The following is a 16299-nucleotide window of genomic DNA, read 5'->3' as shown; positions in this document are numbered from 1 at the left end:
AAAAGAAATTGCTGCTGCTCTCACAAGTTTTGGCTGTAATTAAGCAGGTTCCACTGCCTCAAGTTTTGACAGACATTTCAGAAGAAAGAAAATTTTCTTACTTCCCACAAACAAAACATGAACCTTGCTGCTTGTTTACTACAAGATTATGTAGAACTCTTATTTGGTTCTCCCCGCACCTTATCTCCCCAATAAAACCAGATGACGGTTTACATACGTTTTAAAATAAAATATCCATATAGTTTCAAATTAAAAGCACAGCAGGATATTAAAATGAAGTATAACGACGTTTGGAGCCTACGAGATCATCAGGTGAGCACATTTGCTCATTAACAAGAAGAAAGTCCTGCTAAGACCGAGACACACATGAAAGGAAGAGTTTCCAAAGTGCCAGGATCCCACACGCTCCAGGAGGTGACGATTACTTACCGCTGGACCTGTTTTTGCGGTTTGACTTCCCTCCTGTAAGAAGCATCTTGAGACTGTTTCGAAACATGGCGATCCTGTTCCACTCGGCTCACTGCAAACACTGCGGAAAGCAGAACGAGAGACACGCAAAATCAACACTCCCACCTGCACAACGGGAAGCCATCGTGGGGAAGAGGTGAAGAAGAGCTACAAGCAAGATGAAATGACGAAAAATTATTTTGCCAATACAATTCCTAACGCCAACATCCGCATAAAGCCGACCATTCAGTTTGTTTTCAGATATCCAGGCTTTATTTCCAGTGCTGCTGGTAGAGCCAACCTATTTTGCCAAACAATTTATCATCACACAGAAGTGGGAAAGGCACCACAAACTGCTTCTATTTCCCATCACTATTAAAGCCAAACCCATCAGAAGGAGCTGCTGCCCTTCCTGTTGCTCAGAAAAAAAAAAAAATCAATCCTGCTGACACCAACCACGACTCCAGACGCTCTGCGGCTCCTGGGTTGGTTGACTGTCAAATTCTGCTGCAAGTTGAATAAATTGTCATGAGGAGACAAGTCACTCAAACCCAGAGCAACTGATGCAAAAAAAAAAAATCAAACAGAAACATAATCCCTATATTTTCCTTGCTGTATATGTCTCGGGGGGAAAAAAAAGGTTGCCTGAGTATTGCTGAAGATAAAAGAGTGTCTGGGATCACCAGGCACACTGACAGCCTGGGCTGGGGAACAGCCACTTATTAAAGCATGTAAAGCATCAAAACACCTACAACAAAAGCAGCTCAAACCAGACTAAAAGAATTGTAAAGAGTCTTTGATCAGTACATACAATAAACCACAATTTTCTTTCTATTGTACACATGATACTCCATAGTTACAAGGTAACACATTCATCTAGTAAAAATAAATAATGATTTTTTTTTTCCTGTAACAATATTTGGCTCCTCTTGGAGGGTACTCAGTAAATGCCATCTTGGGTTTCTCCACATTTGTCTGATATTTTCAAGTCTAATAATACAGTAACACCCAGTTCAAAGAGCTTTACACCTATATTTAAAGCCACTGGAAGTCCTTTTAATGTGATTTATTCACTTATGAGAGACACCAGCATTCCAGGGCAGCAGCTCAGAGCACACACATCCCAAGCCCCAGTAAGCAACTGCAGCCTTTCCTGACACAAGTTCCCATTCACTTACCAGATCCCACAAACACATCTGGGAGTCTGTGTGCATGCACAGATGAGTATTACATTGTGGAATTTCCTCTGCATTTATGAATCACTTGAGCAACCCCTGGCACCCTTCTGCCACCAAAACACAAGGAGTTGGTGTTCAGGCTCATTCCCATGAGGCTTAGGTCCCCTTCAGAGCAGACCACTGTCACACAACTACCAAAAAAATTCCATCTGGGTACACAGGCAATTGCCTAGGGACTTTCCCTGAGAGAGCTGAGCAGAGCTGTGCCTCCAGTGCTGAGCCACAATCAAATTCAACCAAATTCTGTCAAAGAACTCACCAAGCCTGGGCCTTGATGGTCTTTAAGATCCCTTCAATGCAAACCACTCAGTGATTCTGTGACTCTGCTTTAGCTGCAATTCCTGACATGGCTCCTCATTGTAGCTTACACACAATATTGATGTATTCCAAGTGTAAGCACTCATTAGACTTCTATCCTGATTAGTTCAGGTGTTCACAACAGAGGAGCAGGTGACCAAAATCAGCTGCTGGTTTTCATTTTCATGCACAACTGCGTCTCTTTGTGGCTTTGAGCAAACACGCTCACAGCTCTTCCTCTGCTCAGCCAACACCACTAAGCCAGGAGTCAGATTTAAGAATAAGCACTCTAAATTAAAAATCCTGTTGGTCATATTAGCTCATGGAATCAGAAGCATTAAACAGCAAACAGAATGACAGTATTAGGAAGATCTGGATCAGACAATTTTTCATCCTACCCCGTGAACTCCTTAACCTCACAGCCCAGGTTAATGCCTATCTCCAAAATCAGCAGCAGCTCTGTCAGCAGAAGCAAAAGCTTGTGACGGGCATCCTTCACACCCCCACTGACACCAGGATGCCTCTAGCAACAATTTGGGCAACCAAGAGTTTCTACACTTAATTTGTCCTTTATCTTGCCAGTTTTAAGTTTACCAAACAAAATGAAGACGCTGTACGAGCACAAGGCTCCAAACAGTTTCAGCAGATGAATAAAAAAGGTATAATCTTTAATACAGCATTTTTAGAAAAAACAGCTCAAGAATCTCCTGGTTTATATCCAACACGCTGGCACATGTTGTCTGATCTTCTAACAAATCTAAATTTCAATGAAATACACAAACAATAATAGGTTTCTGGAACATGAGAAGGCAGAGGTACAAATACGATGAGGAAAAATCCACAAAGTGAAGGGAGCAGAGGCAGACTGAGCTGTGCAAGCTGCAAACTTACACCAAATGCTAAGCTTGAGCAAGCCAGCGACATCACATTAAATCCTTTGTGATGACTAAGGCCTGTTTCAGTGTTTTCTTAATTTTAATACAGCGTTTGTAGACAGGCTGCAAACACCACCTCATGTTTTGGGTGGCTACACATTATTATAGCCCACAGAAGCTTTGCTTCTTTTTGTAAAGATATTGTCTGTCACACACAGAATTACAGGATCAAAGCAAATTTTTTTGCTTATATACCACCAGTAGAACAACCAGATCCCTTTATTCTCCTCCTCTCTGATCACCCCACCAAAAAGAAAATAAAATTTTATTACTTTATATTAAGCTGATTAGCAAAGCTAATCTCTTGTTCAAAACAGCGTTTGATGTCCAGTGAGTCGAACGAACGTTGCTGGCACATGTCGTGCACGTCGGAGTGAGAAGCTATTAAATTTATATCTTAAGATTACAATTCTGTGTTTTTTCCAATAAGGCAGATTTCTAACTACAAAAGGAGGAAGGGAACGCATCCTAAGTCATACAATGCACATCTCTTAAGAATTTGATTTCCCCTTCAAGTGTTCAGTGCTCTGCAGTGAAAATACTTATGTACAGGGACAAGCACTGCAAAAACTGGTCGTAGGAAATAAAATCGCTGCAAACGTTTTGGTCTTACAAACAGACACTTTAAAAGAAACAAAGTTCTTTATCCGTGTCCCCAGCCTCAGCCAGCCCTGTGCAGCACAGTGATGCTCACAGGTTCCAGCAGCACAGCTGGAGCATGGCCACTGCAGAGCTTTAACTGAACGTGTGAAAAAGACAACTTAACCCCCCCAAAAAAATGGAAAAAGAAAAAGATCATCTTGCCAAACTGGAGGTGGTTCAACCCCTGACTTACCAGAAATTAGCGAACATTTTTCAAAGAGCATTCAAGCTTCAGGAAGGAAGAGGAAATGGACTTTCCTTACGCAAGTGACAGATTTATAAAACTAATCATCACACGATGAAATAAACTGAAAAATGAAAACAAAACACACAACGGGGCTTGACTTTCAAGCACTTACTCCACACATAATGGGTATTGTACACAGATGTGTTCCACATCTGCCTGTAACTGCTGCCAGACTGAAACTTCTCCAGCTCCTCAAATTAATTATTCAAAGTTTAACCTGAACTCTTATTTTAAATTGCCCTGAAATTCCAGAGGACATTTTGAGAGGCAGCCTGATGACGAGGACTAAAGAAGGCTGGAGCTGCACTTTGATGCCCACAGGAGGACTGGGATGGCCTCAGTCATCACTGAGAACAGTCAGGAGCTCCATGAACTCCCTGATTATCAAATCCATTAAACTCTGACTCACCACAGGGGTGGGAATAACTGATTACAACAACGCTGAAGTCAAAGGAAATGTATATTCATAAGCTTGGTCGGTGCACATTTAAACACACAGGAGCAGAATGCAGAGATTATGTTTACAGATTAAAAATTTCCAGGAACTTTAGGAATGAAAACAGCACTGTTAAGATCAAGCAAGCTCGCCAAGAACTTCTAGGATTATTTGGAAATAGGAAAACAGTATTAAGAGCATTAAACCCTGCCTAGTAGAGGTCTTTAAGCAATTAAGAGTTTATTAAACCGAGTTCGCTAATAGGCTTTAGAACAACAAAACTAATTGTTTGATGTTTCCTCACAAAATTTCCTCACAAAAGCCTGACTGTCCTGGTTTAGGGCAAATTCCTGAGAGAACCCCTGGAATGGGATCCCTCTGGGTAGCAAACCCAAACAGCCCCTCTCCCCAGCCAGCCCAGGAAAAGAACTTCCTCAGAAAAAATGGAAAAAACTATTCATTTAACAGAGTGCCCACAAGCATAAAGTATGAATAATATGAAACAATAAAACCTCTTGTTGCTCTGAAGTGGGATGGTAAATTCAGGAAGTCCCTGCCATGGGTAGCTCAGCTCGCTCAGTCTCTTATCAATTCTTCCAGTGCTGGAAAAACGGTGCCCTGGGTCCTGGGGGTGCAGGCATGAGATCGGGTGTCTCTCTGGGTTTTTCATTCCAGGACAGGTTTAAACAGTCCCGAGAAAAAGAAGAAAACAATCCAGAGAGCTTCTCTGCCTCAGCTAGCTGAAACTAATTAAAAGCAAAGCAGGTCTCTGTGCTGCTGCTTGTCCGTGCCTCAAATGAGCACAGTCCAGGAGCAAGAATGCAGAGGAGTGAATGCTGTTTTCAAAAATTCCACACATCTTCTTTCTCCCAGTTTGTGCTCAAAACTAGTCCCAGGGCAGCAATTCTCCGTCCTGCTCCATGAGCCCCCTGCTCCTCAAGACTGCTCCTCCCCTTCCCACCTCACCCCTCTTTTATCTCACTCATCCTTAACTGGATACAGCTGTCCCTCATCAGGGGCAAGGCTGCACTGGTTAAATAAAATAACACAGCTGCTATTTCTCAGGGGTTACTGAGTCTGAAAGGCACAGAAGTTAACACGCAGCACAAACAGAACAGGCAATTGGGGATACAAGCATCAAAAAGTCACCCCAGGACACCGACCACCAGTGACGATCACGGGGGACCTGATGTGAAGGTCAATCTGCCAATCCACTCTTAAAATCCTTGGAGATTTCTGGACTTGCCTTTCCTACAGATCCTGCACTGACTCCCATAACCCTAAAGCCCCTGCACTTGTGCTCTCTCCTGTCCTCCTGCTATAACCCCATTGTCTTTGCTTTTCTGACCATCTTTGACGGAAATACATAAAAATACACCTGTAAAAGAACACCTAACAGCGTTCCCACCGAAAAACGTGTGCACCAGGTCAACGGAATGTTTCACAAGGAAGAAGGAGGCTGGCCTCAATCCCCGCTTTTATCAAATGAAGCAGCTGTTAATGCTCCAGTTAAAATGCAATTCTGAGAGCATAACAAAGTAGAACTTCCTTGTTTGTGAAGCTCCCAGCAACAGCCCTAAGGTGAATGTGGCCAGACAAATTTCTTGATGAGTCTCCGGTGATTAAGTTCACTTGAAGTCTGCGGCATTTATGTTCAGAGGTGATTTTTCTAGTCATAGCCTCGGAGGAAGGGGACAAGCACTGTATGATTATGGAAACCCACACGACTTGGGAGAGGAACAGCTCCTTTTGGTGCTGCGCTTGGAAAACAGCACTTCCAGAGGGTGAAGGTGTTTGTGCCTGGAGCAGGGAGGCACAAGGACACCATCAGGAAGGTGCAATGCCCAATCCCAGGCTCAACCTCCCTGTCCTCTGCTATCAGGGGATTGTTTCTCCTTTTGTCTGCAACACAGTCATACTTCAAGTAAGGACAAAGGAGAATAAAAGCACGGCTGCTCTCAGAGAAAAGACTGCACTGACAGACAGCTTATGACTCACTCTGAATCCAAAGAAACTCACTACTCTCAAACAATAACAATCCTCATCAGATAACCCTGCCCGCCACACAATACCAACTAACAGACTTGGGAACCGTAACGTTCCAGTCAACACCAGGATTTACTTTTCTAGGAAGAAGATTTCTCCAGCAATACTTTTTATTTAAGTGCTGACATTTAACGCCTACTTGAAACGAGATCAGAAACATTGAAGAAGGACTGCAATCACTCACTAGGAGAAAGCCAAAAGTCAGTCCTCTCCTCAACACGAAAATGTGATGACCTTGAAATTCAGGGAATTTAATTTTGAACCAGGCTTTGTCATTTTGCATAACCTGGTTTCTAATTCTAGATTAATGATACAGACTGAATTCCCAAAGGACGCTTCCATTCTCTATATACAATGTCACAATTATCCAGCCTCGGAGAAAAACGGTAACCAACCAAAAGTTAGAAATGTCATCACCTCACTTTCATCAATTCACCCGTGGCGCTTTTAGTGTCTTCTGTGTTGCTCATAACAGCTAAAATTATTGCTTTGGTTTTAAATATTACTAGTAGCTGCCTCCATCAACAACCATGTGAATAGGTATTTCAGCTTGAAGTAACATGTGGCACAGTTCTGCACAAGCTGAGTCTTGCTAAACTGCCTTGAAAGAAATTTTAGGGCACTTCCTACAGCTGGAATCACGGGTATAAAGTCAAGAAATGTTACAGCACTTGTCTATTCCAAGAGATTAAAGGAAGCTGTAATTATTTCTTTATTTTTAACTAATCAAAAATACATCTTAAAATACAGACCTACTTAAGGAGCTGCTGTAAGCCAGTCCTGCAAACTTACTCAAGTTGCAATAATATTTAATATAAAACTGGAGATTGGCAATCCATTGGCAAGCACTGGAGATTTTCTCAGAACATGAAATATTTTGGATTTTATATTAAAAAAAATAAACAACCTTGAAAACTTAAAGTATCAAAGTACATTTTTACAGAATGCAGTGTCACAGTTACACACTGCATTTATAAAAATAATCAATATTTTAGTTAGCAGTTAAAATGAACCCAAGAAATAACAGGAAAATCCACATATTGTTTTATTACATTCATCCTCTTTCCTACCTCCAGTAGGAAAAGAGAATGATCAAACACTAATATATGAAAGCTCTTACATCTTTTCCTCTAATACAATCAGGTTAAGAATTGGTAAAACTGCTATAGAAAGACAGTGCCCTTGTTCCAATTTCAGGTGATCACACATTAACAATGAAACAAGAGACGAGAGTGTAACTCTATTTAAACATTTCAATCATGCCTGCAAAGAACACATGGGATTACAGGAAGAAAAAAATTCTCCTACCTTGATATGTTTTGACAAATCTCTAGCAAGTGTCCTCCTCCATTCACTGCAAGTCCTGAAAGACAAAAAGAAACACAAGAATTTAGCAGCATCTTTTCAGCACCCTCAGTGCCCAGCCCTGTCCAGATGCACACACAGGGCTAAAATAATCCCGTCCCAAGAATAAACGCACAGCTTTTCCAGAGCATTACTGGGTGAGCATCAGGCAGACCCCACACCTCATCCTTACATTTAAAAAGTGAATGTTCCTGCTTTGAAATCGCTGTTCATCAATACTAACTCTGCCTCTTCCTTCTCACCACTTTTCAAATGGGAGGAGAAGAAAAGCAGATATACTGCCCTTTGACACACATCATATAGAACACAATTTAACAAGTATATTTCCCTTCATCCTATCAAGTTCTCCTGCTGAAATCCTACAACGCCCCCACGGTGTTTTTTTTTAAACTCAATCCTTACATAAACATAACTCCCAAGAGGGATCCAGCACTAAATCAAGGGTTCAGCGCTTGGCCCTTCGCTCTGTCATCACGTACACCAAGTTCATCAACGAAAAGCCACAAGGAATATATCTTACCACTTACTGAAAAAGATGAGAGCAGCTATTTTATGCCCAGCCCGTGTTTTATTTGTGCTGACAATATTGTATTACAGCCTTCGCCAATCTATTATTTCAGAAATCTCATTTGAAAGGCAGCAAGCAGAAGGAAATACAGACACATCTCATTTGTCATCCAACAAACAAACAAAAAGAATCGAAGTAAATTGAGGCCATTTTGTATTTGCAAGTTTAAAGCAAAGTAGAGTAAGTGTTCAACTGCATCAGTCAGGATTTTTGTCCTCTTGCAAGAGGATGCTGAGAAGTAACTGGCAGCTTTACTTGGGATTCATGGCGCTCCCAGAACCGTAACAGCGACTCCTCCTATGGTCCTGGATTAAGAATTTTGTATGTAAAACTTTTAAGACATTCCATAAATTAATCAAAAACCTTATTTCTCAGGGCTGCCAATTACCTCCCAGCTTTCAGTTTTTCATTTCTCTGGAAAAACAACTCGAGAGGCAGTGACCAGCACAGCCCTTCCATGGGAGCAGGGAGGTTTTGTTCAGTCAGGCAAGGAAACCCCCAAGGTCAGGGTTTGGAGCATCCTGGTCTAGTGGAAGGTGTCCCTGCCTATGGTAGGGTGTGGAACTGGATGAACTTCAAGGTCCATTTCATCCCAAACCATTCTGAGATTTTGTGATTCTAAAAAAACCCCTCTCTTCCTTAGATCCTAAATAGGCAAAAGAAAAAGCAGATCGTAAAATATATGTTTGGCATTCTCCACAATTCTTTTCAATGATCCAAATCTGGGTGCTTGCAAACACCTGAGGTGAGTGAGTAATTTTTTCTTTCAAAAGCAGCAACATTACAATTTTTGGAAAGTGGAAAACATTAATGGAATAACTAAAAAGATCTCCTTATAAATGTTTCAGTTTGCTGCCATCTATCTTCTTAATACAGCTCTTAATGTCCCCTGTAAAACAAAGAGCAGGAATGGCCTGTGCTGTGTGAGCTGCAGACAAGCACTTACAACCCATCATCTGCTTTCAAAAAGCAGAGCTTTTATCTGCTCACAGGATTACATTAGAAATCTTTATCTGAATGCAGCAGATATTAGTGGGCTGTCAATAAAAATTGAGTGCCAATAAAGCGCTTTTATTCTTTAAATGCCTTTAACCCTCTAATTATATTTGTAAATTCTGCTATTGAACTGTATGAAAGTTATAAACTCTGACAGGTATCACAACAAATACCTGTATGAAATGTAGAAACAGCTTTGGTGGCAGGGAATCACTTTTAGAATCATTCCCTCTTGATTAAACACACAAACCACCAACTGGCACGGTTCAATCAGAAGCAACAATCAGTCAGGGTTTCTGAAGATAGATAATGAGAAGTTTGGAGGGTTAAAACCTCTCGACTCTGACTTAGCTGCAAGTCGTAATATTTTTTATAAAATATTATTATAAAAATACTCCTTTTTATTGTATCAGCATTGTTTTCCCACGTTCTGTTAGACTTGGCAGGGAGAAGGGAACAGTCCAACACCTCAACTCTCCCCTCCCAAACCAGTAACTGAGCAGTTACCACTCTGCTCTGCTGGTTTCTTTCCCAGGCACACGGTGAGTGCTGGATAACACAGTCCCTGCTGGGCACTGTCTCGCCAGCTGAAGTCTTCAGCCTCCTCCTGCCTTTGCCCATGAAGCCAATTGCTGCCAAGTGGGATTTCTGCCCATAAAATCCAGCTAGGAATCGCCAGCTATCAACTCCGAAATGCCATCCAGGTTTGCAAATGTAAAACATGGCATGGAATCGGAATATTCCCAAGCTCCGCCAGGAAGACAATAATATAATGAATTGCCAACAGAGTGGGGTAATTGACATCAGGAGCAACACAAACAGAAAGAAAACCCACTGAGAGTGTCACAAGTCCTTCCTGTGACACAGAACAGCAGGAAAACACACTGCATCCATGGATCCTTTCACTGGCTTTGCAACCAACTGCTGATCCTTTTTCTTCCGAACAATCCCCAGCCCTGAACAGAACCAATTCAACGCTACATTTCTTACAGCAGGTTTACTTTTCCAGCGCATCCATCACTTCCCTCACATCCATCACTATAACAGAAATTATCTCATTTAAACAGTTTTTTGGTAATTCTCTGTGTTTGGGACCTTTTCACTGCTTCAGACGATTTCTGAATGAAGCCATCACGAACAGAGCTGCTCCGACAGTTGAGAATGAACAGACATTACGTAATTTCCAGAGCAAGAGAACAAAGAAATGCTATTAAAAAGTACAAGTTGGTAATAATGTCACAAAGCCAAGCAAGTAAACACTTAAAAAACTACATGCTTGGGAAAGGAGGTGGTTAAGTAACTCAGACACAAACTAGTCATCCTGCAGTCCCAAATCATTTCTTGCTTATATACCTCTGGCAGGTAATAACCACTGAGTTCTTCTGCAGAAGAATGTGTTAAAAACAACTGAAGTGTAAAGCAGCAAAAAAGCTGCACATTTGCCACCTCTCTAACACTCTTCGTATCCATGTTCAAATATTTCTTAAAAAGAGCTTTTCTTATATTCTATTAAACCCGTAAGTGTACGGCACGCAAATTAACTCAATTTTTAAATATTTAAATATCCTACCGCATGAATGCACCAAAAAAGAAGCATGGAATCAAAGCCAGCTGAGTGAGTGCCCAAGAGAAGGGCTCCTACCTAATGTAGGAATTACTTAAACAGGTAAGAATGGTTTACGAAAAAAAAAAAAATCCCAATATTGTCGACACTTTTAGCTGTCAGAATTAAGCACCTTCCTGTAGCTCTAATAAAGAAAACTGCCTATATAAGGAATGAATACTTCCAGCTACAGCAACACATACTGTAGCTGCAATATCTTCCTGTCAGGCTAAAATCCATGAAGGAAAAAAAAAAAAGATTTAAAGCTTTAAGATTCGAGGCAGAAACCAGAAAAGCTGCCATCCATGGCAACTTGACTACACAGTCTGAAATCGTACCAGAATGTTTGATTTCACAGCAACAAGTTTGAGAAGCCTCTTGAAATATCTTGAGCTGAATACCATCCCATCCTATATTTGAAAATATTGAACATTAGTACTGAGAAACATCCAAATAAATTCTGAAATAAGACTATTTTTCTACTCATCCTAGAATCAACAAAGGCACTTTCTTCCCCTCAATCCAAGCAATCCAAGTAAATTTTCCAATCCAAGTAAAAATTCACAGTGATTTTGCAAAGCTAATTGAATCTGAAGCCTCTGGACCAAACACAGCACAGGTCACACATATCCTGATCTCGACAGTTTAATCATATTTTCCCAGAGATATTAGCAAGTTACTCATACTTTTATCAACAGAACATTAATACAGAGACATTAAACACAATGACCATCTGTCTTTGAAAACCGAAACTACCCCAATGATCAGAACATGCTGCTCAACCAGTCCTGCTGGAAAGCAAAGGCTCTGAAACGGTCTCATGAATAGGGATTTCCATCTTTAAATGAGGTTATTTTTCTAGTTTTGGCTGTCAGATGCACCAGCTGGTATTCATCTGATAAACTGAGTAAGCTTGGATGGCAGTCTAAAATCAAATCAAATCACAGTTTAAATTCTTTGCACATATATACATGTTGGAAACGAAACACATACTGACTAAAAATAATCTTGATTCCGGCTCCAACTTGCCTGAGTTAATTTTTAAGCAAAATGTGTGTTTTAATGATGTCTGTCATGTAACAAATCAAAGATCGGGAAAATGACAACATTCTTTAAATTATTGTCATGTAACTATGACTGACCTAAATTTACTGGGGACTAATCTGGAAAACAAGTTTCATGTTACCATTTTGACAAAAAGTTTGTCTCCTTAACCACATATTCTCTAATTAAAACTAAGATTTGAATCATATGGTACCATACATAATGACTGTACTTACACAGTTCATCACACAGGAATGTAAACCATTGATAAATCAAGAATTCCACAAATAAAACCATACAGCATAACACTACAGTCCAGAATTAGATACGTCTTGGCTGATTTTCAACAGTATTAAACAAGCATCCACTCTACCATATTTTAAGCTGGCAACAGCTTCTTCATGATCATCACTCTAAATAACTATGGGAAAGCATCCAGACCTCAACAGAATTATGGAAAAAAAAAAAAAAAAAATAAAAAAATTGACCATGCTTTAAATCAAGATCTTTTTGCCTCTCGCACGTGCCTTTAAACAGTGGTGCAAAGATTTTCTTTGAAGAGCAGAATTTCACATTCCACAGCAGTAACTGCATCCTATATCCAATTTCCATACATATATGTATGCCCCACTTTGACACAAACTCTTATTCCAGAGCTGGAAGAATTCAAGGCTTGAGGAACCCCTCTGGTTACGTTCTCATTTCTTTGGTCTCAGTTTTAACAGCAGCCCATTCTGCCCTTTGCTGTAGCTAACACAGCCAAAATGCCTGATTCACCTTTTTAATACGCTGGAACAATGTCTATTAAGAAACAATGGTCTGAAATTTCCTCGGGCAAGTTCTGCAGAAAAACATTTCTGACATCAAGATGCGTTACAGCAAATCCAGCAATCGCCCGGCTGTATCGCCTCCCGTATCAAAAAGGATTTTTTTTCCTTTAGCAAGAATGAGTCTGAAACATGAAAAGTAGTTAAATGTTCGGAGTCTTGTAGCTAGATTGGATTATCTTAAATCTAAATTGAGCATGGATAGCACATTTTCCAAAGTTTATTGCTTTTAAAGCCAAATAATGCAAACGATACTGCAGAAACCACTTCAGAACAGTCTTAACAGAAATCCAAAAAAAGGCGTATTTTCTCAGCTACCAGAGAGAGCTTTCATGCTCTATAAACACACACAGAAAAACGAAAGAGGAAAATCTCTGCTCTTTGCTTTTGCGCCCGTGCTATTAAAGCAATATTCATAATCCCCACTGCCCAGCTGCGTGATACATTCATTTAACTTGTTAACCTTTAGAGATCACGAGACCCAAGAACAAATCCCTCCTTAATACACGACTGAAGCAACTCCCCGGCTCACCGACACCTCCCAGGAACGGAGCCAAGGCAAGAGGAGCAAGGATACTAAAGAACACAAGAAAAGTGGACTGGCCTCAGTCGCAGCAGGGATTTAAAGGGCATCATGCTGAGAGACAAACATGCTATGTACGTATATTCCACTTGAAACCCATGCTTCATTCACTCTTTCCCAAAAACTGGTTTTAAGACGCGTCTCCTTCTCTGCTACACGGTTCCTCTGTACTCTACCATTCCTTTTCTACCCAAGTCATGCCCTGCTTCAAAGTCTTACCCAGCTCTAATATATTTTCTGCAAAAGGAACTGACCAAACCTCAGGTTTCAGGACACAGCCATTCCAAAAATCTCCACAATAGCTCCATAAGGCTTTCTGTTATTCACTACTTCTTTCCTATTAATCCCCAACAAATCTCGGTGAGATTTCATTGCTTTGTTTACATCTGAAAGATGCCAAGACCTGAGCAGATGTTTCCATGGCTCTACTAGTCCTAATCCCAAGATTCTCTACTAAGCAGTAACAGTCAGTTAGAAGTCGTAATTTTCTGTAACTTGGATTTCTTTTTCCAGCACATGCAGCACTTACATTTGTTGTATTTTATTCAGAGTTATTAATCAGTAATTAAAGACTTGGGACCCTTCTGCCATCCTTTGCTTCTACTGTACTAAATCTGTATTATCTCCAGTCTTCTTCATGTTTGAGCACCATTAATTAGCACAATCCTACAGAGCCTGGTGCCAAATTCTACAGGTAACATCCCTCTGCCATGAGGCATTTATTTCTGACCATTATTTCTATCCTTATTTCCATCTTAGCCCATTACTGTCCATGATAAGCCTCTCTCATGCTGTGCCCACTGAGTTTTCTAAAATGTCTTTGCTGTTAAAACTTCGGATGAAATTCTGCTGAAAATCCGAGTGAATTCCATCAACTGCATCTTCTCCTCCCTGATTCTCTGGAGCCTCCACCAGAACACGGTGTGGTTCGGAAAGCAGCGATTCCTTTTACAAAACCCACTGCAATTTTTCCTGCATTTATTCACGTGCCGTCTAAAGAGCACCAAGGGTGATTTCATTCAGGATGAAGCAATACAAACGCTGAGGAATTACAAGGTGATTCCATCTTCCTAAACCCACCCGCCTGATGAATGGTTTGCATTTGCTAGGATAATGTTCCATTTCCCTAGAAAAAGTGATAAGATACAACAGCATTTCTCAGGCTTTTAGCACTTGACTATAAAAGGCCAAAACACAGGTTTATCCACCCAAAATCCTGTTCACGGGATGTCCTAATGGCCGCTCACAGTGACTGCTGCAAATTCAACCGAATTCCCATTTTCAAAGCAGCACTAATCAATCCAATGCAACACAGTGCCATGACTTCAGCTAATAACAACTGATATTTCAGGCCCTGTTATCATTACAATAATGGGGGGGGGGGGTCCTCATTTAAAATATTTTTTTAAATATCAATTAAGAAGTTTAAAACATACGTCCACCACATTCAAACACTCGCACTGAGCTCCTCTGCTTATCTGCTTATCCTCAGCATTATTGTGCCCTAGTAAATGCACACCTAAAGCAAGCAAGATGCTCCTTAATTCCACTTAAACACAAATGCAGAATTTTTCTAAGTTAATTGAGCATTGAACCTCCCACAAAACAACTGCAAAGGAATGAAAGCGACTCTTAGGAAAATTTCTTGGGTTTGTTTATTTACAAGTCATTTTCTATTAACCAAACCAGTGAGCCACGACAAGGTCCCTCCGTAACAACTGATAAGAAATCTCAAAAATTCCTTTGAGGTGAAACTATTAAAATAATAAGGGAAAACATAGGAAAGCTGATGACTAAAGAAATAATTTCTCTCCCCTATAAAGTCCAGGCAATTAAGATTATAGTAAATGAAGCTTGCAGAAAAGAAACCAAAAATCTTCCTTCTCCCAGCATGCTCAAGCTGCAGCTCCGACAGCTTGTGTTTGCTTTTGGTTTTCCGGGTATAGGAAATCCACTTCCTCCACTGCTCCTGCAGCCCATTACAGGAGAGATTCACAGAGCAACAGTGACCAAAAAGAGAAACTAAAATAAGAAAATCTCAGCTGAGTCAACAGTGAACCTAAAATTGCTCCTTCAGTGTCAAGCTGAGGTCTCTCCTGTTAAAAGGTTACACTGCTCATGAGTGATTTTTGGTATAATAATTACTTGTAATACACTAACACACAGAGGCACAAAGAGTGAGGTTTCACTGCAGTCCCTATGCTGCTCTTTCAGGAAAAACAAGGATTCTTCCACTTGCACCTACTTTCCTAACACAGTTTGAATCACGCATCAATACGTGAAATATAATACAGATTCAGTCTTAGTTCTAGGTAATTTGACAGTAGAAAATCCTTCTAGGAAGTTATTACTGCTACAAAATCACTATTACATGACTACTGCAATAATTAATAAATAAGATCTGTCACCAGGTTCAGGAAGAAATTTTTCACGGGCTGTTTTTGCTACAAACTCCACCTGCTTTAAGAACTCGCACGATGTTGGCAGTACAGTTGGATGCTTAATTTAATATATGTAAGCAAACTCAAAACACCTACACCCCTGAAATAATTAGAAGAGGAAGATAAGGACTGAATTTCACTATTATTAACAACACCCCTTCTCTTTAACTCTCAATTATATTTGTTTGTATAAAAGCACAGGGCACATTTTATTAGCTTGCTCTAAAGCATCTGTAGAAAACTCAGGCAGTAATTAGACAGATTAATGTCTAAAACTGAAGAGTAATTTACCCCTTTCCCCACTGCCAGCTAAGAAATGCTACTCAATCCTCTCTAAAAGTACTCTTGCTACATTTTTCCAGACTACTGCAGAATATAAATTATGGCTATAAATACATACACACACATACACACAGCAAGTTTTTAAGGACTATATCAAATTGTTAGGAAAAGGGAAACTATATTAAATTCTCTATTAAAGGTCGCCGTCAAAAAGACACCAAGTCCCAAAGACCTTATTGCAAATACACATAAACAGCATGGTAAATTCAGAACAACTTGGGGGGCGGAAAAAAATCATGAAG

General features: G+C 40.3%; 1 protein-coding gene across 10 annotated transcripts in view; it reads right to left on the bottom strand.

The window, feature by feature from the left end:
* TANC2 (tetratricopeptide repeat, ankyrin repeat and coiled-coil containing 2) overlaps positions 1–16299 on the bottom strand; it is a 160445-nt gene that overhangs the window by 130333 nt on the left and 13813 nt on the right. For 9 of the 10 annotated variants that reach the window (XM_040087277.2, XM_040087282.2, XM_040087285.2 and 6 more), the window contains exons 2-3: positions 7597–7651; positions 430–529 (exon numbers count right to left, since the gene is read on the bottom strand). In XM_040087277.2, the coding sequence (XP_039943211.1) occupies positions 430–496 (67 nt within the window). In that variant the 5' untranslated portion in view covers positions 497–529; positions 7597–7651. Of the gene's footprint in view, positions 1–429; positions 530–4754; positions 4925–7596; positions 7652–16299 lie in introns of those variants that run through there. The other variant, XM_040087281.2, reaches the window with a different exon arrangement.

Source organism: Hirundo rustica, chromosome 27 (genome assembly GCF_015227805.2).
Source record: "Hirundo rustica isolate bHirRus1 chromosome 27, bHirRus1.pri.v3, whole genome shotgun sequence".
NCBI classification, from domain to species: domain Eukaryota; kingdom Metazoa; phylum Chordata; class Aves; order Passeriformes; family Hirundinidae; genus Hirundo; species Hirundo rustica.
This window is presented reverse-complemented; position numbering and strand designations above follow the sequence as displayed.